The sequence below is a fragment of the Danio rerio genome, chromosome 1, assembly GCF_049306965.1.
Source record: "Danio rerio strain Tuebingen ecotype United States chromosome 1, GRCz12tu, whole genome shotgun sequence".
In the NCBI taxonomy this organism is placed as follows: Eukaryota; Metazoa; Chordata; class Actinopteri; order Cypriniformes; family Danionidae; genus Danio; species Danio rerio.
The window spans coordinates 9,908,425-9,932,054 of NC_133176.1; the positions used below are offsets into that span (position 1 = coordinate 9,908,425).

The following is a 23,630-nucleotide window of genomic DNA, read 5'->3' on the forward strand; positions in this document are numbered from 1 at the left end:
TAAAAGAGAATAGCTTTTGTCAGAATATCTATTTTTGCATAACAATGATGTATTAAGTATTTTTAGTATTGTAAAATATAGTATAGTAGTATAATAGTTAATATTATTAACCAAAACTACTAATAAAAACATTATTTGAAACAAATGGTAACTGGTACATTTTTTTAAATAAAATATTAAACCTTAAATTAATAAATAACTAAATAAGCTTTTTATAATTCATTCATTCATTAGTTTAGTTTTACAAAAATTAAGAAAAGATATTATTAGCCCCCAATTTCTTTTTAAAGGAGAAAATATTTTCAACACATTTCTAAACATAATAGTTTTAATAACTCATCTCTAATAACTGATTTATTTTATCTTTGCCATGATGACAGTAAATAATATTTTACTAGATATTTTTTTAGACACTTCAATACAGCTTTTAAAGGCTTAACTAGGTTAATTAAGTTAACTTGGCAGGTTAGGGTAATTAGTCAAGTTATTGTATAATGATAGTTTGGTCTGTAATCTATAGAAAAAATATATAGCTTAAAGGGGCTAATAATTTTGACAGTAAAATGGGTTTTAAAAAATTACGACTGCTTTTATTCTAGCCAAAATAAAACAAATAAGATTTTCTCCAAGATATATATATATATATAGCTTTATTTCAGCTCACTGCAAATGTAACTGAATATAAACGGCTGCAATATGGCTGCAAATATAACTGAATATAAACTGCTGCAATATGGCTGCAAATATAAATCAATATAAACGGCTGCAATATGGCTGCAAATATAAATCAATATGAATATAATAAATGAATAGAACAAATTAAATGAAATGTTTCAGTAAAATAAAAAGAAACTAATATTTTCAAAAAGCTTCATCTTTATTTTAGCTAGCTAAAAACAAATTTCATGTTTTTTTTTTATTACCTTAAGTACTTAAACTAACAAGTAAAAAATGATTAAAATATACTGCAAAAAAAGTAAAAAATAAAGGGAAAACTTGGAGTTACAATGTGTTGTTTAAATGTTCCCTTAATTTTTTGTGCAGTGTGTATATAAGCATACTTTTAACAATTAGTCTAAAAAAATTACAAGCACAACAAAATGACAAAAACATTAACTATAATTTTATTGAAAGACAATAGAAAAAAGTAGCATAATAGCATGCATGTCATGATTATGGCAAGGTCAATGCAATCATGGATTAACATCTATGTTGATCCTGGAACATTATTTTTGTTTAAAAATGTTATCCATACCTATTCCCTACCCCTAAACACAACCATAACTGTAAATTATTCATAAAAAGAGAGGAATAATAGTTGGATAACTCTTATGTAGAAGGGCATAAACCTAACCGTAAACCTAAACTTGGACTTAAACATAGACGGTAAGCGTATCCCTTAATTCTGAATGGCTGATGGGAATGGAAATCCAGGATCAACATTAATGTAGACAAACATGAAATCAGGTTGGCGATAATAGCAGTAGTTAATTTTTTTATCACAGACTTTTTAGATAGAGTTATTAGTAACTAATAAAGTTATGGTAGCTAAAAACCTTAACTTTTTTCTGAATTTGATTGTAAGGCAATAATGTGGATCTTTTTTAAAGCTGCTTTGAAACAATAATTATTGTGAAAGGCACAATACAAATAAACTTGAATTGAGTTGAACTGAACTACAAACAAACACTAATAAAGGTTTTGACTCTCCACATCTTCAGGCTCAGCAGATGACTATGCAGGCGATGGCTATGGTGACCAGTCCAGTGTCCAGTCCACCAATGTCTCCTCTCACCAGTCCCCCAACCAGTCCTCCACCCACTCCCTACAGCACTCTTCCACCCAGCCCGTACCCCGCCATCCCTCCCAGCCCCTACGCAAACATCCCTCCCAGTCCTTACGCCCCGATGTCTGCATACAGCAGTCCACCAGTGACGCCCACACAGACCTTCGCCTCCACCCCCAACTACAACGCCAGCAGTGAGACCCTAAAGAAGAAGAGCAGCCCCCCAAACACACAGCCGCGGAGCAACACAAAAACACAGGTGACTGAATTGTTTGTTATGTGAATGTAAGTTATTATCATTTTATATTTGCCACTAATAGGTATGCCTTTTAAGTGAAATGTTCATGTTTTATTCTATATACACTACCTGACAAATGTCTTGTCGTCGATCCCAGTTGTGAGAGCAACAAATAACAACTTGACTTCTATTTATTTATTTGGAAAAGTGGCAGAAGGTAGATTTTTCTGATGAATCATCTGTTGAACTGCATCCCAATCATCACAAATACTGCAGAAGACCTATTGGAACCCGCATGGACCTGAGATTCTCATAGAAATCAGCCAAGTTTGGTGAAAGAAAGATCATGGTTTGGGGTTACATTCAGTATGGGGGCGTACGAGAGTTCTGCAGAGTGGATGGCTCAACAGCCTGGGGTATCAAGACATTTGTGCTGCCCATTACATTACAAACCACAGGAGAGGGCAAATTGTTCAGCAGGATAGCACTCATACTTCAGCCTCCACATCAAAGTTCCAGAAAGCAAAGAAGGTCAAGGTGCTCTAGGATTGGCCAGCCCAGTTACCAGACCTTTATATAAGCATATACAGACTTTACTGTCCTAAATAAATGAATAATAATCAAGGCATGATCATATTTTATTTTGGTAAATCTAGTGGTCTTTTCCTTTTATACTGTATAAGCCACTTCTGATACCAAATGATCAACTAGAAGTCAAGTTAGTATTTGTTGTTCCTAAAACTTGGATAGGTGACAAGACTTTTGTCAGGTAGTGTACTACTGACATCATGTCTTTAAACTTTTAAGCATGAGTATTATGATTTATATTTACTTAAGCTTTATAAATTGACAGTTGGTTAATCTGAAATATTTCATGTTAACCAGTAATATCTTTTAAAGTGGTCTCTCACACTGTAAAACATGCTGGGTTCCACACAATGGATCTGTGTGGGGACAGGATGAAGGAATAAAGTTAACGTATTAGTTTTTACAAATTTAAGTGGATTAAACATAAATGAATTAAGTTGTCTCCAAAAAACCTCAAGAATTGAGTTGTTTCAGCTCATTTTAAATAAGTAGTCCAAACAGACAGAAAACAAAACATTTTAGTGTACTTTTTTCCATAACTTTACAGCTGAAATTTAACATTGTAAACTACAATTTGAGTTTTGTTGCCTCTTTTGACTATTTGGTTTTGATATTACTAGTTATTATCACATATCTATATAAATTATCACATTGTTCTGAATTAAGAAACGGAACAATGTTTTTAACAATAGTTACTAATACAAAATATTTACTAGGCAGTAAATCATCATATTAAAAAAGATTTCTTAAATGTCATGTGACACTGAAGACTGCAGTAATGATGACTTAAGGATTATAATACATCACAGTATGTTTTTTATTTTACATTTCACAGAAACAAATTGTAACTTTATTTCTCATTTTATTGTATTTTTGAACAAATAGATTCTTAAAACATTTTAAAACATGTGTAATTAAAGACTATACAAAATGATGAGTATTTTTGTAACACAAGGGTCCTACAAAACGGGGTTGAGGATTCATGAGCAGTTCTTTGTTAATAAGTGTAGTCAGGCAGGCAATGGTCATTCACCGGTGCAAACAGGTACATACAAGATCATTCAGAAGCGTAGTCAAGAAAGAGATGGACGATGCAGGCGGCAGACAACGTAAACAATAAAACAAGACAAGGATAAGACAGAGAGACAAGCTTCGTAAAGTTACAGGGTTAATACAAACAAGACTCAGCAAAGTCTGTGTGTGTATGTGTTGTATATATAGTCTGTGTAATCAGTTCTTGAGTAGTTCCCAGCTGTGTGTGTGTAATCAAAGGAGAACTGGAACAGGTGTATGTGTGTGGTGCATGACAGGATTTGTAGTCCATATAATGACGGGCTTGTAGTCCTCCAGCAATCTATTTGGAATAGATCGCTGACTATTGTGACAATATTACATAACAAATCACATATGAATGATTTGTGCCTTTTTATTTGAGTAAATTGTACATTAGAAGGTCATTTAATGTTTGTTTTTTTTATTCTTATGCATAATTAGTATTCATTAATACTGTATTTTCAATGCCACAAATAAAATTGCGTTTTAATCAACTTTAGTAAATTCCAGTGCCTTTATTTTATTTGCTCTTATATTATTGTAAGAATCCTTTTGTTTTACTTTGGCAAACTGATTTTCAGGCTACTCCATCTAAAGGCTCATTAGGGAAGAAACAAGCCCCTGCTGCACCAATCAAACTTGACAGCAGGCCTGCAAAAAGACATGGTATATCAATTACGTTTACTCATATATATTACTGTGTTTTCAAAACTAATTAAACCAAAGCATTTGATGTAATTTCTGTGTATTTTTCATTCCATCTCTCAGCTCCAGTTGCAGTCACCGGTCCCATGCGCTCGACTCCAGCTCCTGGCACAGAGGTGGTCAAATATTCAGTCTCCAACTCTGAGCACATCGTTCCCAGCCACAACATTAAAGATATCATTAAGCAATATCAAACACCCACCCCAGAGCCTGCGCCGCTGAAACAGAAGTCTGTTATTTACTCCTGCTTATCATACAGTCAGATGATTTTATTGTCATTTCTACTAACTCAAATAATACCCTGCATCTTGACAGGAGAGATGGTAAAGGTTTTGTAAAGAAGAAGAACCCACATGACGAGGCAATGCAGATCCTAAAAACACAGATGGACAATCCTCCTCCTCCCCAGGTATGCTTTTACTCTTTTTCTCTGTGTTGCTTATCTACTTACCAATTAATATTTCTGAGCTGACAGACATTAATAATGATCATTTAACCGAGGTCCTATGAAATCAAAATAAAGTTAAAAAGATAAAACAAAAACGCTATTTATTGCTCTATGCCCCACCATCTCTTCATGTTTCAGTTGAATGTTCATCAAAAATAGAATAAAACTGCACATTTCAAAGCCCTTCACTGGACCTTAAATCATTTATCAGATATTTTTTCCACAAGGGGGCGCCTAACTCCATAGAACTGTATTTATTAGGCCACTTTATTAGGTACACTTTTTTAGTACCTGGTTGGATGCCGTTTTAACTGTCTTGAGTCTTAGGTAGATATTAAAAGAACAACATCAAATAGATTTGTTGGCTGCACACCTCCATAGTGTCAATCTCCCATTTTCACTCATCCTAAAGCTGCTCTATTAGATTGAGATCTGGTGATTGTTGAGGATGTTTGAGTGTGAGATGATTTGAGCTTTGTGACATGGTGTGTTTCGTGCTGAATGTAGCTATAAACTGTGGGTTCATGGTGGTCATATATAGATAGACTTGGTCCGCAACATTACTCAGGCAGGCTAAGGGTGTGCTTAACAACAAAACAGAGTGTGTATTTACACATGTCACGCTTGGTTTGAATGAGTCAAAATCAAGTTCGTTTACAACTTTGGTGCAGATTTTTTGGTCTCTGTCCACTTCTGTGCACACTCTGGTATGCTTAGTGTAAGGTGTGATTAGGAACTGACGTCAATCCGACACGTTTAGAGAAAGCCTTGCACATTTTGCGTAATCAGGATTCTGTAGTTTGAGTTATGCGCCCGTAGCGTATGCTGTTGCTAAGCAACCATTAGCCCTGTTTTCCAATGAACCAACACTAACAAACCCCAGTCTCTCGCACAGCTGATGGTTGCCACAGGAGCACAAGCATTCTGTCCAATAAACAGCTGATTTTAGCACACATGCAATTCTGTTTACATTTACATTTAGTCATTTAGCAGACGCTTTACAATTTTTGGTACACAAATATAGCTTTGTAAAACACAACTGCTCCAAATGAAAAAAAAAATCTACATCATGTTTAGTCTGGACTAAAGCAAGTGAATTTACCAAGTCTCCTGTTGTGAATACATCCTCAGTTGGTACTAAGGGGCCAAAAGTGTACCAAGAAAACCAAGTACCACCATTAAACCACTGATACAAGGCAAGATGTGTCCATATTTTAATGTTTAAGTCAAATTCTGACCCTACCATGCAAATGTCAAAGAAGAAATCATAAGGCTGGACAAATTTAGAAGTAATCTTATATAGTCCAATTTTGGTGGTCCCATGTGATTTGTAGCCTCAGTTTCTTAGCTGACTGAAGGGGCATCAGTGTGCTCTTCTTCGGCTTTAAGGTTTGCATTGCACTGCTTTTAGGTTTGCAGTATCTGTCTTGTTACTGGCCGAAATTTTCACTGCGTCATGTGTAATGATTTTGTGTAGAGACATGCTCCCACTCCGGCTGCTGTGTCGAGAGATGAAGGCCTTAAACCAACGAAAAGCAGCAAGAAGAAAGCCCCAGAACCTCCTCTGACTTTACCACCACCTGGTAAGCAACAAACATGCATATCATTTAGAAATATATGATGGTTTTATCTTTATTTTTAAATATTAAAATGGCAGTGATACAGTATTGTGGTACGTTATATATTTAGGGTAAGTAAGGTTATTCCTATATTTATTTTCTGTCATTTTAAAACTTGTATTAAATAATCAAATTAAAAGTGTCTGTTGATATATTTATAAAGTCACCAAAGGCGGTTGCACTTTGTATTTGTCAGAGAATTAAGAAAAATATGTTTCATGGTTAGCACAAACATGTTAAGCAGGTGTTAGGAATGATAAAGGATGAAGAAATGTTTCTTGAGCAGCATATCAGAAACTTATTTTATGTTAATATATATGAAAATTAAAATGATACTTACCCCAAAATTTGGACATTAGCATATAAATACATGTGTCCTTTTTGATCAGTGTCCAGAGATCTTCCAGTGGAAACTGAGAGCATCCAAACACCGCTGCACCGGAGCGGCACTGAGGAGCATTACACATATACAAATGTCCCCTGGAAAATTTACCTTAGGAAGGAGGTGTGTATTTGCAAGTGTCTTACTTTGGTTTGAGAAATGGACGACAGAAAATTGGGGAAATTTATTTTGATTTAAAACCCATTTGTGGTGGCACGGTGGCTCAGTTTTTTAGCACAGCAAGAAGGTAATTGGTTCGACTCCTGGCTGGGCCAGTTGGCATTTCTGTGTGGAGTTTGCATGTTCTCTGGGTGGTCCAGTTTCTCCCGCAGTCCAAACATATTCACTACAGGTGAATTGGATGAACTAAATTGATCATAGTGTATGAATGCGTGTGTAAATGTGAGGGTGTATGGGTGAGAGTTGGCAGTTCATTTCACTGTGACGACCCCTGATAAATCAGGGACTAAGTTTAAGAAAAAAGAAATGCATTTCCTTAGTTTACATACATTTCATGAGTTCACACTTAGCTGATTAATGATTATGAAGCATGTTTGGCATGCCGTCCCAGGAGAGAGTCCTGAGCTCATAAGAACCTTGAGCCCTGGGCTCCCTCCTGTTTGCAGGGCGATAGAGGAGTTTGAGCTCAGGTTGATCTCGAGAACCCCCTTGCTTGTGTATGGCGAATGTCAAAGTAGGAATTACTTTGGGGTGATATACTGCTGATTAGGCGCTCTTCTATGGGGTCCATTTGGTTTGGTCAATTTACTTATGTCACATGTCTTTTGCCTGTGGGAGGCACCCGGAGATCCTGGGGGAACATGTAAACTTTACACAGTAATGTCAACTTGGCCAGGTAAAGACTTTGACAGAACCAATGACAATCTTGTAGTGATATTATCAACTAACTTGCATCTCCTTTTTTCATCTGTTGTACCTGCTCAGTAGAACTTTCACTGAGATATTTTTAGACCATACATGCAAGTTATTGGACGCATATGCGGATGCGCAGTAAAAAAAAAAAGTGGGGAGACACTTAATAATTGTGGGGTCCTCAGTGGAAATTACACTCCTGTGTATGTGTGTGTCTGTGTGTGTTTCTGTCTTTGTATCTCTTAGTCTAACTTGTTGTTAATGAAGGACTAATGCTGCTGTACATGTGCTTTAGGTCTTCTACCCCAAAGACAGCTGGAACCATTTGCTAGTTCTGGACCTCATATTCAAACAGGTGGGACAAACTACATAAATAGTCCATTAGGCCAAAATAATGCTACATGTTCTTACTATCTACAAAAACAATTAAACAAATAAAAACACACATCAATATTAATATTGAGTTAAAAAATAAATAAATGACCAATTTAAGTTACATTTGTAAAAATCTGCAATATTATACACATTTTATGTCATAAATAAAAAATGCATTTTTCAACTATTATTTACAAGGGATTTTTACACTACCGTTCGAAAGTTTTGGTTCGTGTTTAATTTTTACTTCTTTCTTATGTTTACCAAAGTTGTGTTACAATAAGTGCTATAAATAACAGTAACATTGTGAGCTAGTATTATTATTATTAGTATTATATTAAAATGTGGTTACATTCATTATTTTTTACATTTTATTTTGTCCTGTTATTTTAGCAGCCGTTACTCTAGTTTGCAATGTCACATTATTTTAATATGAAATCATCCTAATATGCTGATTCAAAGCTCAAAAACATTAAATAGAATTAGAAATGTTGAAAACAGCTGTACTGCTTCATATTGAATGTTTTGATGAATTTTACATTTGAAACAGCAGCATTCATTTTATTTATATATACTGGAACTATGTGAAAGTATTTACTGTTCCTTTGGGTTTATTTTATGCATATTATAATTAATTAAAAAATATATAGATTACAGAATTTTGTATTCAAATATTTAGCCATTTCACGAATACATTTTGTTTCATTTTCCGTTCTGTAATTTTGTACCTTGTTTAAATGGTGTTTTTTTCAGATTGTTAATGACACATTTACAGAGGCCTGCGTGCGCATTACTAAAGAGGAGAGACAGAAGATGAAGTCCTTGTTTGGTGAGAAGGGAATGTAAATGAATTCAAATAATGTGTTGTATTTGCTTTTAAATCATTTTTTGAATTCATGTTTGATTCACAGCACAATATGGCATTGAGCCAAACACAGATGTTCAGGATGAGAGTGTAAAGAAAACCGTGATTGCAGCTGCCAGGGAGTCATGGGAGATTTATTTTTCCCGCCTCTTTCCTGCCTCTGTGAGTTCCTTTTCCTGGTGGACTGTTAGCAAGAATGCAGCAGTGTCTGATATGTCACCTGTATGTGTGTGTGTGTGCGTGTTTCTAGGGCAGTGTTGGTACTGGGGTGCAGGTGTTGGCAGTGTCACACACTGGTATCAAACTACTCAAGACTGTGAAAAGCAGCACTGCAGCTCCAGACTACTTCAGAGTGCTCCGACCATACAGGTGAGTCAGCCCAAAAACATGAAAAGAGTAGTTCTGCAGATTTTTAACCCATCATTTAGTCTATGTATTTACTTTTATTTTTTTATTTATTCAGTTTTTTTTTTATAAATTTCACTAATATTATTGTGTTGTAATAACAGTAAAATTAAAATGTTCATATGATTTATTTACAATACAGTTTGTAAAGTAATATTTTCTGTCTTTTAGTAGTTTTATTATATAAGAGACTTGCTTTGTTTACCAAATAAGTGCATCTAACTGGATTTGCATTGTAAACATTAAATTAAAAAAAGGTATAATTTTTTTATTTAATATATTAAGTTTTTAGTTATGATACTCCTAAAATCATTCCGCATAAATCTGTTTCTGTCTGGCCCTACTCATTAAAATATCTAAATAATTCCTATATTGAACACAAGGTCAACTCAATAATCATTATTATTTCAGCATTGAGAGAGAAAAAAACCTGTTAATGAAAAAAAGAACTTGTGTGTACACACATTTTGTGACTTAAGCAAAAATGTTTTGTGAGAAGCATAAATATGGAACATGTATGCAAGTATTATTGAACGAAACCCACTGACTTTCATATTTTTTGTAACTAATATGGATGTCAATGGCTGCATTTTTCAGCGTTCTTCGGAACATCTTTTTTTGATTCAACAGATGAAATAAATGATTAAAAGTTTAGAACCACGAGTGTGAGATTGTAATGAATTTTTTATTTTTTTGGGAGAAATATTGCTAAAAACCAACAGGCAATTGCTTGCCTCATATTCATTGTGCATATAAACAGTCACTTTAGATGGGGGGAAATTATCCAATTGTGACAGAATTATCAAATGGTTTCATTCTTCCCTTTATAATACGAAAAGTTCATTTAGGAAAACTTTTAACAGTTTGCAATATATACCAGCAGGCACAGGACTTCAACATGACTTCAGGTTGACGTTGTACGCTTAGATCAGGATTTTGTTATGGGTCAGAACCCAGCGTCAGGCTGACGTCATGTCCAACGTGTCCAGTGCCCAACGTCCAACCTAAAATCAACCAAATATTAATGTCTAATGATGTTACAGCTTGACATTATGTGGATGTTATCACAATTCCATCTATCAGTTGTTGGATTTTAGTTGTCATACCTGACAAATAGATGTCCGTATTTGATGTCAATATGACGTTGGTTTAAGGTGTTTGCTCGACGTTGGATTTTGGTCACTTTCCAACATAACCTAAAATCAACCAAATATCAACGTTATTTAACCTCAGTATAGGACATCAAAATAACATTGTCCCTAGATGCTTGCTAGACATTTTGGTCACCTGATGTCCCAATCTAAATCTAACCTATTATTAACGCCTTATGGCATTATCTAGCGCGACACGGTGGTGCAGTGGGTAGTGCTGTCACCTCACAGCAAGAAAGTTGCTGGTTTGAGCCTAGGCTGGGTCAGTTGGCATTTCTGTGTGGAGTTTGCATGTTCTTCCCATGTTCATGGGTTTCCTCAAGGTGCTCCGGTTTCCCCCACAGTCTAAAGACATGCACTGTAGGTGAATTGGGTAAGCTAAATTGTACGTAGTGCATGTGTTATGTCCTGGTCCTCCAGGTTGGTGGTTGGGTGTTGGGCTAATAGCTCACCTCATAAAAACTAGATGTTACGAAACACCAATATGGTGCGGCTAAATATCAACTTTGATATAAAATGGCCCTAGGAGTAAGTAAGTATGACATTGTGTGCCTGCTGGGTAGAGCCTTTAAACAGGTGATATGCTACGTTTGTAAAAAGCTCTAATAAACTCTGGCTCTCTCTCCCACAGTTACCTGGACATCTTATTTGTGACCATCCCCTCTCCAAACATGCTGGAGTTCAATCTGATGAATGAGAAATTGATTCTGTTTTCCGCCAAAGCTCCTCAGATCAAACAGATGGTCGATCTCTTCATCTCTCACCTCAAGAAGGTACAGAGGAGGCTTTGAATTCTCTTCTCCTCAGTTCCTAAGGTGCTTTTACACTGCCAAAGACGCCTCTGATTTTGGGTTAACATACAGCGTCTTACTTCTGACCTCATTCACAGGACTCGGAGTATGTTGTAGCAGAGAGAAACTTCATCACAGAGGACAGATCTCTTCTGAACTTCCATAAAGGAGATATCATTCGTCTGCAGGCAATGGATGGATTAGAGGAGGGTGAGAAATGCACTCAAATTTAATTTGAAAAAAATACAAAATACAGTATGAGGTGACACGGTGGCTCAGTATTTAGTACTGTTGCTTCACAGCAAGAAGGTCGCTGGTTCAAGTCCCAGCTGGGTCAGTTGTCATTTCTGTGTGGAGTTTGCATGTCCTCCCCATGTTCCCATGGGTTTTTTTGGGTGCTTTGGTTTCCCTCACAGTCCAAAGACATGCGCTATAGGTGAATCGAATAAACTAAATTGGCCATAGTGTATGAGTGTGTGTGTGAATGGGTGTTTCCCAGTACTGGGTTGCGGCTGGAAGGACATCCGCTGCATCAAACATATGCTGATAAGTTGGTGGTTCATTACGCTGTGGCGACCCCTGATAAATAAGGGACTAAGCTGAAGGAAAATGAATGAAGGAATACAGTACATATTGAAAATGTTGCATGCAGATACAATATAGCCTGGTCGGTCTCTTTGGTCATCTAACCAGAGATTGTTATGCATCCCTAAGTCGAGGATGAAATGCAGAGGTGACCGTGCCTTCGCAGTAGCTGGTCCTAGGTTGTGGAATGCTCTGCCCCTCTGTATTAGATCTGTTTCATTTTCTTGTCGGCTTAGTCTCTCTATTAATCCGGGGTCGCCACAACGGAATGAACCGCTGACTAAACCAGCTCGTTTTTACGCAGCGGATGCCCTTCCAGCCACAACCCATCTCTGGAAAACATCCACACACAAATACACACACACACTCATACACTACGGACAATTTAGCCAACCCAATTCACCTGTACCGCATGTCTCTGGACTGTGAGGGAAACCGATGCACCCGGAGGAAACCCACGCGAACGCAGGGAGAACATACAAACTCCACACAGAAACACCAACTGAGCTGAGGCTCGAACCAGCAACCCAGTGACCTTCTTGCTGTGAGGCGACAGCACTACCTACTGCGCCACTGCGTCGCCTCCTGTTGATTAATTTAATACAATTTTACACATTATAAACGCTTACAAGCCTCAGCTCTTATCCCTGATTTGTTTAATTTTGTGTCAGCAAACACTTAAAAATGACCGTGCAGTGAAAGATTCGAGAATTGAGCTCAAAATATTTACATTTCATCACAGAAACCGCTGTTAGCCTTGGAAATCGGCTCTCTGATACTGCGGGAAGTCAGTGAGAGGCTGTGGAGCTTTTGTAAAGTGCACGATCATGGCTATACATAAACTGCTGTGCGTGCACTTTAAAGGAAGAACTGTGACATTTTCATGGTGTGCGTGTGTGTTTGTGTTTCAGGTCAGAGTTACGGCTGCGTTGTGAAGAAAAAGGTCATCTACCTCGAGGAGCTGAAGAGAGGCACACCAGACTTTGGTTTGACGTTTAACAAGACTTTTTTATTATTTTTTATGTCTTATATTGTGTAACCAAACTGTAGATATTTTCTCAGGGGATAAAAATAGATATTTATTTCATACATGCTTTATAAAAAGGGATCCTATTATGTTCTCTAAGCTTTCACTATTTTGAGTGTGTAATGCTGCTGTTTGACCAAGAAAAAGCTGACAAAAGATTTAAGCTTAAAAGATGCACGAGTTACAATGTGTAACTGAGGCACAAGCTGTAAAGGCTTGGGACAGGGAAAAGAAGCTTAACTGTAATTAAGGAGACATAAAAAAATACAAATATGCATTTACAGCACAGTACAATAAATGGCGTGTGAGACATTTAACCTTGTATGAAGGGCATAACAGAACACTTTAATATGTTAAAAAACATAATTCAGGATTATATATACAGTTGAAGTAAGAATTATTAGCCCCCCTTTGATTTTTTCTTTCTTTTTAAATAAATAAATATGGAAAAAGTCTAATTTGCTTTATTTTGGCTAGAGTAAAAGCAGTTTTTTAATTTTTTTTTTAAACATTTTAAAGTCAAAATTATTAGGACATTTAAGCAATTTTTTTGATTGTCTACAGAACAAACCATCATTATACAATAACTTGCCTAATTACCCTAACCTGCCTAGTTAACCTAATTAACCTAGTTAAGCCTTCAAATGTCACTTTAAGCTGTATAGAAGTGTCTGAAAAATATCTAGTTAAATATTATTTACTGTCATCATGGCAAAGAGAAAATAAATCAGTTGTTAGAAATGAGTTATTAAAACTATAATGTTTAGAAATATGTTGAAGAAAATCTTCTCTCCATTAAACAGAAATTGGAACAAAAATAAACAGGGGGGCCAATAATTCTGACTTCAACTATATATATATATAATAAAAGAGTACACCCTATTTTGAAAAATTTATATTTTTATCCATTTCTCAGTGAATATATGCAATGTATTTTGGTGCGTTTTAACAAAACAGATTTATTAAACAAATAGATTTATTAAAATGATATTTTAGTTCCCAAACATCTTTATAAATATAAAGATAATACATTTAAATTAATGCACAAATTTTGCTAAAAAAATTACAAACTACAAAATTTTTAAAAATAATATTTAAAAATTGTTTGATATATATATATATATATATATATATATATATATATATATCAAACAATTTTATATATTTATATAAAATTTTATATATATATATATATATATATATGTGTGTGTGTATGTATGTATGTATGTATGTATATATATATATATATATATATATATATATATATATATATATATATATATATATATATATTTATTTATTTATTTATTTATTTATTTATTTATTTTTTATTTTTTTTATTTTTATATATTTTTCCTTTACATATAAATTTGTGCGACTAGTTTTTGGAGCGTTATCATGAGTTATTTTATTAGATTAGCTACAGATTTGTCTTCGGTACTGACTAATCTAATGCATATGCACAAATATAATATTGCAAAACTTCCTATAGGAAAAATTAATTTAAATGACAAATTTCTGAGGAGTGTACTCATATATACAGAGCACTGTATATGCACTGTATAATTTTTTTTTATCATTAAAGAAATGAAAATTTTAAATCAGTTGTAAAATGACAGAGGATGTCTGGTAGGGAAAAAATAAATCCACCACAATAAACCCCACACTTACGGTCAACGTAAGCTTGTTAATGATAAATATAATGAAAAAAAAAAAATTCCCCCTCCTTACTCTAGTGCTAAATTCTCTGAGTACTAGCAGTTTCTGTGTATAATTATCACTTCTTGTGTGTTTTGCCTCTTCTTGTTGAATCGCTGAATACCTCCTCAATTGTAAATCGCATTGGACAAAAGCCTCTGCTAAAATGTCTAGTTGTAAATTAGTTCTGGATGTTATTTTCAGGCTGGAGGTATGGGGCGGTTCAAGGTCGGAGTGGAGCGTTTCCCATGGAGTGTGTGGTTCCTGTAGCTGCTCCTGATTTCCTGGGGCTCCCGGCAGAAAGGAGAGATGAGCCGAGAGACAGACAGGGCCGAGTGGCAGCATCAGGAGCAATCGCTCTTGCCGTGGCCTCCACTGCGGCTGCACATGAGCTAGACCCCTCACTAGAGGTAAATACAGCTGAAGTCAGAATATGGTCAATATAATTAGCCCCCTTAAAACTATTTATTCATTATCTTTTCGGCTTAGTCCATTTATTAATCTGGGGTCGCCACAGCAGAATGAACCGTCAATTTATCCAGCATATGTTTTACGTAGCGGATTCCCTTCCAGTTGCAACCCATCACTGGGAAACACGCGCACACACTCATTCACACACACACACACACACACACACACACACACACACACACACACACACACACTACGGACAATTTAGCCTACCCAATTCACCTATAGCTCATGTCTTTGGAATTATGGGGGAAACCGGAGCACCTGGAGGAAACCCACACCAACACAGGCAGAACATGCAAACTCCACACAGTAGTATCTTTAAAAAATTCTTTAATACTTCTAACTAATAACTCAAGAGGCTTAATAAGTCTTATTTCAACTGGATATGATGCAAACCCAGCTAATGAAAGTGCTGAAATGAAATCTTGGACTTTGCTCAGATTACAATGTTTGCTTAGTCTTTGAATAAATGTAAGGGCTGATTTTAGATATTGGAGTTGACTGACATGTTTGACCGATCATGCATTAATAATCTTGTGTGTTTTGTAATGGCCAGTCTGATGGATTCGGGGATTTCGGTGACTCTGAAGCTGAAGGAAATGTTGTTTTAGACAGCCAGTACAATATGGTGGAGTTTGCCAGGAAATATTTTAGAACATCAGATGGAAGCAAAAGGTGCTATTGCTGCTGTAATAATAATATACATATATAAATTATTAATTCAAAATCAGCCCAGCACAGTTAAACACACGACTGAATCCTGATCCTTTTCTTTTATTTGATTAGTGATTCATTCAGGGATAAGTCCAAAAAAGGTAAAGGAAGCAAAGACCCTGCAGAGATGGTGAAATTCAACAAGGTACTTTCCTGCCCACTATGTAACATATTTTAACATACATATAGCATAAATTACAATAAATATTATATAAATAAATAATACATTTGCAAATGTATATGTGGAAATACTACTGTTTAGGGTCAGAAAATGTTTTCAGGGGTAAAAATATATTTCAGACGCTTTAAACTGATCAAAAGTTAAACTAAAGACAATATTTATTTATTTATTTATTTAATTTAAAATAAATGCTACTTATTTTAATTTTTTATTTATTAAATAATCCTGAAAAAATAAATGAAAGAAATGGAAAAATGTATCACTGTATTCCACCAATTTATATTAACAATTTTAAACCAATAATAAATGTTTCCTCAACATTTAAATGGCTGCTGTTTTTCTCCAGAACCCCATCCTAGAATCCCTCATAGACTTCACTGACCCCAACATGAACCGGGTTGCTTCTGAAATTTTCCTAGGTGAGATGAGAGATACTTTACATCTACTCAGCCTGTTTTATTATGTTTGTTAGATGATGATTATTATCTCAATGTTTATTTGTGTGTGTGTTTGGTTTGTGTGTAGCCATAATGAAGTTCATGGGAGATCATCCTCTCAGAGGCCAATCAGAGCAGTTTGTGGTTTGCACTTTCCTGAAGGTAAAAATCAGCTGTGTTTGATATTTGGGTAACATTTTTACAATAAGTTAGTTAATGCTCATTAGTTAATGTTAGATGATGTATTTACTAACATGAACAAACAATACATTTAACACAGTATTTAATAATCTTTCTAAACATTAGTTAATGAAAATAAAGTTAATTATTAGTTTATGTTAACTCACTATGCATTAATTAATGTTATTACAAGGCTGTATTGAATACTAGCATCTGATTGGTCAGTTGTGACATTTCAAAGATATGTTATTCCCGGTTAACAACCTCTAAATAATGCAGGCTTATCTAGGAACTTCAATCACTTTGACCATCAGTGAATAACTTCAAATCAAAATATTTACATCCACGTTAGTATACATTAGTAACAATGTAATGCTCAGAAATTCATGTAAATTTCTATTTTTTATATTTTGTCTGTCAAAAAAAACTATTTAAATATGTAATACCTCTTGTTCTTGTGGCATTGAATTAATAAAGTATAAATATATAAATACTTTATCCACATTCAAATGTATCTGCTTGTCTGTCACAACATTGTTTTTGACTGTTTTGAACTGTTTGGCGCCATCTTGTGAATGAATAATATGTAGCTTGTCTATGCTTTATTCCAGGGGTGTCAAACTCAATTCCTGGAGGGCCGAAGCCCTGCACAGTTTAGTTTCAACCCTGCTCCAACACACTTACCTGTAGGTTTCAAACAAGCCTGAAGGACTCAATTACAGACATCCCAAGTTAGTAAAAAGTCATTTCCGGGGGATACAGAGTTGATTTGCTTAAGGTAGCGGATTAGTGTGTGCTCAAAAAGGGGGGTGGGGGGTAGTGAGTGACGTATCTGTGAAGGGGGGCGTGTGCGCGCGCGAGACGTACTTGAAGAGCGGTGGGGGTGAGTTGCGCACGACGTACCTGAAAAGCTAGTAGGGATGCAGTGGAGGGAAGGGTGGGCCACATATTTAAGGTACGGGCAGGAGACATGCGATTTCCGGAAGATTATCATTCATTTGCGGGCATCCGGGAGTGTCTATGCATTTCAGGGATACTCCTGCAACTTCCGGGAGACTTGGGATGTCTGCAATTAGTTTGATCAGGTGTGTTTAATTAGGGTTGGAACTAAACTGTGCAGAGCTGCGGCCCTTTTGGAACTGAGTTTGACACATGTGCTTTATTAGGTTAGTTTAGTTTCTGTCAATTTTGGTGCCATCTTGTGACTAAATAATCAGCTGTTTCGTTTCTGTTAGCTTTGCTTTAATTGAAAGGTTTAATAAACTATTATGGCTCAGAACAGTAATTTTGTGTCTAATTTTTATTTTTTTGTGGGAAATAGCCATGTAATAAGTGGGATAAAGTACATCCAGGAGGTTGTTTCCTAGGTGTACTTTATTTTTTTCTTGAAAAGCACAACTTTGGATTTTAACAATGGATTAGTAAATGTTGAACTATGATTAATAAATACTGAACCAGTATTGTTCATTATTAGTTCATGTTACTAAATAAATAAATTAACATTAAGTAATGAAACTGATATGTGTAACCAATAGTTTTAGCTTGACTTTTACTAAAATACTTCACTGTTTTTGTAGTTAACGGGTGAATATGGACTGATGAAGGATGAGGCGTACTGTCAGGTCCTCAAACAGATCACAGCCAATACCAGCTCGAAACCGTGAGCTACACTTTTGCTTGTTTGATTGGAGTCTGTTTTGTGTGTCGGCCTGAGAATGTGAGTGTTTTGCATGTGTTTTGTATTGCAGTGACAGCTGTCAGAAAGGCTGGCGCCTGCTCTACATTCTCACTGCATTTTACCGCTGTTCTGAAGTGCTCAAGCCTTTCCTACTCAAGTTCCTACGAGACGTCTGCAGGAGTCCAGAAGTGCACTTTCATGGTAATTATACACGATTGTCCTTCTATGAATTGTACACTTTCAGTACTTAATGTTGCCATTGGAGCATAAACAAAATCTGCAACAATAGATAGCACAAATCACTCTAGTCATTTCAGTAATTGGGAACTGTTTCTAAGCACACAAAAACACCTTGATTTTTAGTTATGAGTTTTCTTCTGGAAATGTACACACACATATTCCAAATTTAAATAATTACTTGCCCATTAGAAAAGAGCCTGTGTACGTTGTTTTAGCTGTTTCACAGAATAATATAAACGCACAATTTCATGCCTGTGTGATCAGAACACCATTTATCAGGTGCTTAATCTGACGCAGCTTTAAACCCATGTAGATGTTTTGTTTACTACTGATGGAGTAACAGAGGCACAAGCTATAAAGGCTTCACCCTATTGAGGAACGGGGGGCGGGGAGAAGCAGCTCATTTGCATTATAAGTGACACATGAAAATTGTATATTTTTGTTTCTATCAAAAAAGGGCATTTACAGTGTTGTTATAATGCATGATATGTGAGCTATTTTCAATCCAATAATACTATATTAAACTATACTATATTCAAATAGTATAGCAATCATCTAATATTACCCCTTTATTGTTTATTATCTCCAGGAATTGCTAAAACTTGTGAGCAGAACCTCAGGAAGACGTTTCAGTTCGGTGGCAGGAGTGTTTACCCCAGTAGCATGGAGCTTAAAGCCATCATGGTAAATGAATACAAAAATCCCTGCATATGCCACCTCACCTCTGTTTTGTTTACACAAACTACTGACACTATCGTTTGGGGTACTTTAAGATGTTAAAATATTTGTTTAGAAATTAAATTATACATTGTTACCAAGAAAAAACTGTTTTTATCAGTCAAGGAATCCTGAGAAAATGTATTGCATTTTTCACAAAACAGTGAGTACTTTACATGGAAGTCATCCAATTTTAATATGATTAAGACAATACTCTGATTAGGAGTCTACTATGTAAACAGCGATTTTTAATTACCTTAATCCAACTTAAGTCATAATCGAACTAAACAGAAATCGTATTAAGACTGTGGAGAATGTCTGTTTTAGTTGCATTATTGACGTGCAGTACAGACATGTAAACATCGCAATTAAACTATTATCATCGAGTAGGATTTTTGCCGCATTTTGTGACAGGAAATTCTATACACACATGGCTGTTTGACACTATATTCTACACCTACCGAGTCAAAGAAGGATCATAGACACACGAAATGCTGAATTTTTTTCCCATATGGTGTAAGCTATCAAATTCCATTAAAACAACACTCTTCCAGCAGTTCACAGTCGCATCCAATATCTCGTTTGTCATAGGCATGAAATGTTCCTAAATAAAAGTGAAAGTGGCAAACTGCAGTAAAAGGTGACAAATAAAAAAATTACATGAAGTCCGGAGGAAATGTGGATAGCGTGGTGACGCAATGACGGTAATCGAATTATGTGCTATAACATGTAAAATGCAGTCATGAAAGGAAAATTCAAAAAGCAACTCATGTAACCATCTTAATCATATTAGTGCCTTATTCAGATTAAGGCAATTAATTAGATTACTGATGTCCATGTAAACATGGAAACAATGCACATAAAAACAATTGCACATAAAATGCACACCAGTATGATTTCTGAATGATCCTTCTTCTAAAAATAAATCTTAACCATCACAGGAATAAATTACATTGTAGAACACTGTAGAAGCATGTTTCTGCTACAGAATACAAAAATAAAAAGGCAATTGCAGTTTTATGCCACAATTCTTAGATTAAAAATAAATTAAATGCAAGTATGAATTGCCAGATGCAAACTCAAAATTGTGAGTTAAGTTCCAAATCTTGAGATAAGAAATGTCTAAATGATGTGATTTAAAGTTACAATTTACACTTTTCTCATTTTTATTTTGTTAGTATGGTAATAAAATTGTATTATTTGTTCACAGTAGTATTGTATTGTACTGTAATTTATATATATATAAAAATTATACCTAAGGGTTTAATACCAAAAGCTTATTTTTACCATTTTTACCAGTCTTCTGTTCAGTAGTGTATGTCATACCTGTCAACATTGGGATGTGAAAATGAGGAATTCCCCATGACCCCCTTTAAAAAAATCGCCAAATTACTAAATATGCTCATTTGGAGCTGTTTTGTTGTAAATGAACAGTTAAGTGGTCAGTAATATGTTTTATTATTATTATTTACAAAAGAAAAAATAAATAGTATACATTAGCAGCAAATAAATTAGCAAACAGTTGAGCTTATTAAAATGAATAGCTATTATAATGAAATAGAATCAAATCTCTTTAGCCGTTTCCTCACTGGATAACTTACACAATATGATTAAAGAGCAACAAATGAATGATTTATTTAGATTTTTTCGTTTAATTACATTAATAACAGAGGTGTCACTTTAAAAATGCACACATCTAACATTAAAATGAAAGCATTCGACTGCTTTACGGTTAGCATTCGAACGGTTTATGCTCATTTAGGATGAAATTACTTGCATTTGAAAAAAAAAACACCAAGATCAACATCTTTAGATATTAATATTATTAATTATGTGTATATGTCTGCTTAAACACGCACCCAAAACCCTGACTTTTGCTTCGCTTCAAATCACGAGAATCCGCTTGGGAAACAGTCTATTTATCACTTTGGAGCGCGTCAGCTGACAGTCATGCAGCGCTATGACTGTTTTGAGGATCGCATATGATGGGGAGACGACACTTGTAATGAAAAGGAAGGGAATCGCGCCGTGTTTATGTCTATTTCAAAGTGTTTTTATGCCTAAGCAAAGCGAAAGGACAGAACAGACTCACATTTAAGAGCAAGGGGTGGCCCCTGGTGTTTCGGCTGTATGGGTTGCGTATAGGGAGGCTCGACTCTTTAATGTTTATTTGCCACCCTTCAGAGAAAGACTGAAAATCCGGGACAAATATCTTTACGGGATCATAGTGGGATAGAACTGTAAAATACAGGAGAATCCCGGGAAAGATGGGAGGGTTGACAGGTATGGTGTATGTGCTTGAATTAGACATTTATTTTGTTCTTATGTGTGTTTTCAGGCTGGTCGAAGCTCGAAGCGGCAGCTTTTTCTCTTTCCAGGAGGAATTGAGAGACATTTGAAGATCAAAACTTGCTCTGTAGGTCTCCTCATATGTGTTACTGCATGTGATTGTTTTTTAAGATTAATACCGATGTTGACGTGATGGGTGTGTGTTCAGGTGGCGCTGGATGTCATAGAGGAGTTGTGTTATGAGATGGCTTTACAAAGGCTGGAGGCCATGGATGAATACACAGTTTTCATAGTCACCAACAGAGGTACAGATGATGATTTTTCATCTCTATAATGGTCAATACTAACAACTGGATATTGATCAGTGTGTTATTCTGCATTGTACATCCTGTGGTTCAGTGGTTAGAAGCATAGACTAAACGCACGACTAATTAACGGCTAATCAGCTAAGGAGATGAGACAGTGAGCAGCGAGACCTAGCTGTCACTCAAGTAGCCACGCCCTTAATTATGCAGACTTAATAAAACTTAATAAAAACGAAATGGATGAGTTATAAATATTCACCCCCTCACAGTTGTCATGAAGGGTAATATTAGCTATTTGCACCAAAACCATTTTTTATACCAGGCTGTAAGATGTTTTTATCAGCTGTAAAATTAGCCAATTTACTACCCACATAGCAAAATTTCTCTGGCCCAGCTCTGACCCACACAATCAGGTTTTGCTTGGCCCACATGCCGCAGTGAATTACGGTACATGACTGGACCAAATCTGGCTTCCAGACAAGGGCCAAACACAGACCATATCTGGGCCAAGTCTCAGCCAAGTTAATAACTCATAACTGGGCCTGAACTGGGCCAGATAGGTTGGTGTGTCACGATTGCAATGAAATTGATAAACCCATGGAGTGATGCGCTTTAGGCACACTATGGGCACGCTTTTTCTCAAAGTGACCTGATTGGTAGAATTTTTTTTCTTTACTCAAAAATGATTTTAGTGTATTTTAAATGTGGGTCAAGACTGGCCAAACTCACATGGCCCACTTATCAAATTTTTTAATCTGGGCCAAATACTACGTTTTTCATCTGGCCCAAATCTTGTGTGCCGCCTTAAAAACGGTGCCACCTCTGCCAAACCCGGGCCATGTTTGGCCCACATGCTGTATGCCAGGGCCAGATGAATGCCTGCTGTGCCAGCTTTTTGACAAATCTGGGCCAGAATTCTTTGCTACTAGGGTATTGCACTCAGAGAATATCTGAATTTCCTGGATCCAGCCCCCAAAGGAGAGTCAGTGAATTGCATTTTCAGTTCTTCTGTATTGGCTTCACAAGGGAGAGCGGGAGGTTGCGGCTTGGTTAAAACATGTTCAGGCACAATGAGCCATAGTTCTCATATTTGTGATGCACATATATTTATAAACAAAAATTGAGAGGGGTTTGTTACAGTTTACACATATGATTTTTTTATTACACCTAATATATATGTTAAACATATCTTTAGCTTTTGCAGAAAAAAAACACTTTTTTTGAGATATTTTCTGAATTTAGCTTGTTTCATTAGGTATGGGTTTGAATGAAATGTTTTTGTTTTATTCTATAAAGGTCTGATAAGGTCTGACAGGTATAGAAGTATCTTGAAAAATATCTAGTCAAATATTATTTACTGTCATCATGGCAAAGATCAAATAAATCAGTTATTAGAAATGAGTTATTAAAACTATTATGTTTATAAATGTGTTGAAAAAATCTTCTCTGCATTAAACATAAATTGGGGAAAAAATAAAAAGTGGCTGATAATTCAGTTGGGATAATAATTCTTTAACTGTATCTATATAATTAACTCGTATGTTTTGGTGTTTTATCCAGGTCAGAATGTGCGTCCACTCAACAAGAGAGAATATATATTAGACATCGCAACAGAGGCAGAGCAGATCGATGCCAACTACAGCTTCTGGTTCAGACGGGTCATCTGGGCTCATCCGCTCAAGTTTGACAACGAACTCTGTGTCACCATGCACTATAACCAGGCAGGGCATCTAATAATTCATTTGAGCCACCACATTGTCCTGTCAATGTTCATACTCCAGTATTTAACTTTCATTGAGGGAAGAATAAAAGCTGACTTTAGACAT

General features: G+C 35.6%; 1 protein-coding gene and 1 long non-coding RNA gene across 2 annotated transcripts in view; one reads left to right on the forward strand and one right to left on the reverse strand.

Moving 5' to 3' along the window:
• The window catches only part of myo15ab (myosin XVAb), a 73,518-nt gene that overhangs the window by 42,142 nt on the left and 7,746 nt on the right, over nt 1-23,630 (forward strand). The window contains exons 38-61 of the mRNA XM_073949344.1: nt 1,722-2,045; nt 4,247-4,331; nt 4,434-4,599; nt 4,686-4,779; nt 6,296-6,401; nt 6,827-6,942; nt 7,988-8,047; nt 8,821-8,896; nt 8,979-9,094; nt 9,183-9,301; nt 11,120-11,261; nt 11,378-11,489; nt 12,776-12,850; nt 14,794-14,999; nt 15,620-15,738; nt 15,850-15,922; nt 16,305-16,377; nt 16,484-16,557; nt 18,153-18,235; nt 18,324-18,454; nt 19,083-19,177; nt 21,549-21,626; nt 21,708-21,804; nt 23,365-23,525. Coding sequence (XP_073805445.1) covers nt 1,722-2,045; nt 4,247-4,331; nt 4,434-4,599; nt 4,686-4,779; nt 6,296-6,401; nt 6,827-6,942; nt 7,988-8,047; nt 8,821-8,896; nt 8,979-9,094; nt 9,183-9,301; nt 11,120-11,261; nt 11,378-11,489; nt 12,776-12,850; nt 14,794-14,999; nt 15,620-15,738; nt 15,850-15,922; nt 16,305-16,377; nt 16,484-16,557; nt 18,153-18,235; nt 18,324-18,454; nt 19,083-19,177; nt 21,549-21,626; nt 21,708-21,804; nt 23,365-23,525 — 2,781 coding nt within the window. The remainder of the gene's footprint in view (nt 1-1,721; nt 2,046-4,246; nt 4,332-4,433; nt 4,600-4,685; nt 4,780-6,295; nt 6,402-6,826; nt 6,943-7,987; nt 8,048-8,820; nt 8,897-8,978; nt 9,095-9,182; nt 9,302-11,119; nt 11,262-11,377; nt 11,490-12,775; nt 12,851-14,793; nt 15,000-15,619; nt 15,739-15,849; nt 15,923-16,304; nt 16,378-16,483; nt 16,558-18,152; nt 18,236-18,323; nt 18,455-19,082; nt 19,178-21,548; nt 21,627-21,707; nt 21,805-23,364; nt 23,526-23,630) is intronic.
• Nucleotides 10,005-11,461, reverse strand: LOC137495406 (uncharacterized). Its single transcript, XR_011015239.2, has 3 exons — nt 11,253-11,461; nt 10,444-10,533; nt 10,005-10,341 (listed from the first exon to the last, which is right to left on the reverse strand). It is a non-coding gene; the product is annotated as an uncharacterized lncRNA (long non-coding RNA).